The sequence below is a fragment of the Chaetura pelagica genome, unplaced genomic scaffold, assembly GCF_000747805.2.
Source record: "Chaetura pelagica isolate M959 unplaced genomic scaffold, ChaPel_1.0 scaffold109, whole genome shotgun sequence".
NCBI lineage: Eukaryota > Metazoa > Chordata > Aves > Apodiformes > Apodidae > Chaetura > Chaetura pelagica.
In genome coordinates, this window is record NW_009970725.1 from 3,641,753 (window position 1) to 3,643,686 (window position 1,934).

The 1,934-nt window shown below is 35.7% G+C and overlaps 1 protein-coding gene across 1 annotated transcript in view; it reads left to right on the forward strand.

The window, feature by feature from the left end:
* The first annotated feature begins 318 nt into the window (after positions 1-318).
* Positions 319-1,934, forward strand: part of LOC104396912 (ethanolaminephosphotransferase 1-like) — a 39,672-nt gene continuing 38,056 nt past the window's right edge. Inside the window, exon 1 of the mRNA XM_010006815.1 lies at positions 319-381. Within this exon, the coding sequence (XP_010005117.1) occupies positions 352-381 (30 nt within the window). The 5' untranslated portion in view covers positions 319-351. The remainder of the gene's footprint in view (positions 382-1,934) is intronic.

Genomic DNA, 1,934 nt, shown 5'->3' on the forward strand with positions numbered 1-1,934 from the left:
AAAAATGCAGAGTGTCATAGGATAACCTGTAGAATGAGTAAGAATTTAAAAGTCAAAGAATTAAACAGAAATGTTTACCATTTCATCAGCCTAAACCTTTGTGGTAGTACATAGAGTTCCTAACAAGGTAATTGTAAACCAGGCCAGTGCTTTTAAATTAAATTAAAACTGTATGAATGATCATCAGAATAAAATAAATTTACACCAGTGACACTCAGAGTGATTGTTCTTAGATGCTGAAGGATATACAGTGAAGGAAAAATATGCGTTGTTTGGTCTTTTGCTTAACATGTTTGTTTGTTTTCCTCACAGTACAGTGCTGTGGATACAAATCCTTTATCTGTGTATATTATGCAGCCCGTCTGGAACAAAATTATTAAGGTAAGAATTTTTTTTTAATAGAAATATCATATGATAATGTAAGATTTTTTTTTAAAGTATAGCATGCATTTCCATTTAGAAATATTTATTGATTAATAAAGCTGAAATTAAGACATCTGTTTAAAAGAAGACAAATGCTACAGGATATGCAGCTATTTTTATGGTGCTTATTTATTTTTGGATTTTGAGTTGTTGTTTTTTTTTTAGAAAACTGAGGTTTATTTTTTAATTTTTTTTCCTCCATCTCTTTTTACATCTTTCGTTATTACATCTTTCATTAAACAGCTTAGCAGACATTGAAGGGTTTACTTAGCACAAATTATTTTTGTGCAGCATATGCCACCTAACAACAGCATGGTTTTATCTCTGTGCTGTGCACATGATTTTATGCAAGTGCTGTCTCATTTCTCCCAAGGGCACTTGCTCGAAGGAGTGAGGCGGTTCTCTAAGGAGCTGAAAACGAGAGCGGTTACCATGATCACCAGAATGATTGGAAGGTGGCATCTCTTGAATGCATGATGAGCTGCAGTTTTTAAAAATAAAGATCACTCACAATTAGTTAAGCTGTTTTTTGGGGAAAAAAAAAACACCAACAAAAATTTTATTGATCTCAGAGGAAGCAATGACTTCTGCATCTGCCTCTTTAGAGGAAATCTTTAGACTGGGACAGACTTGAAAACAAACCTTTGTACAAAGAAAAAAAGGATGTACACGGTCAGAGTGCTGTCAGGTCTATAATTCAGGTCTTACTTATGCTTGTTACAGCAGGAGAAGCATAATGTCTTGTTCATAATCTCAATGTAATTTTGTGAGAGTGTTTATATGACCTCATTTAAGAATTTAAAAAAACTCCGAACATGGTGTGAGAGAAAAGTAATTCAAAGATGTGAAACTGAATTTAAAAATTCACTTCAGCAACTCTGTTTTCATTCCCATCATGATATTGAGGAAAACAATGTGGCAGAACAGCAGTCCCAACACTCAGTCTGTCATGGGAAATGAGCAGAGGCTTACTGTTCACTTGCACTTTGGTTTAGGTGATCCATGGGTATTCATCTGCAATCAAACTGAAGGGAGTGTTCTATCAGCAAAGAACTTCCTTTGGAGATAAATCCATCTAATGGTTGCAGGGGTTTCCCAGAAGAAAATCAACATTCTTGACTGTCCCCATGTAGCACAGGATGATAGATCCTATTAAAAAATATAGGTGCTGTCTGTACTTCAGCATTTGCTTTGGTTTGAACCCTGAAGGTACAGCAGTGAATGTTCTGCTTTGCCTTTTGGTGCAACAGCATCACAGGGTGATTTGCAGTGATGTATCACAAGGATTTAAAGATAAATTATATTGCTCTCAGCTTTTGTAGCAGCAGTCTTTCTAACATTAAAAGATACTGCCAGGTCCTGCAGAGAAGCTGGAACTGCACAGCTGCAGAGAGGAAAGTAGTATGTAATGGAGATTGCAGGACAGTCATTCTGGTTGGCTCCTAGGGGTAAAAATGAGAACTGGGAGATCATCAAACTTGCTGGCCAAAATTTAACATTTGTAAAATATT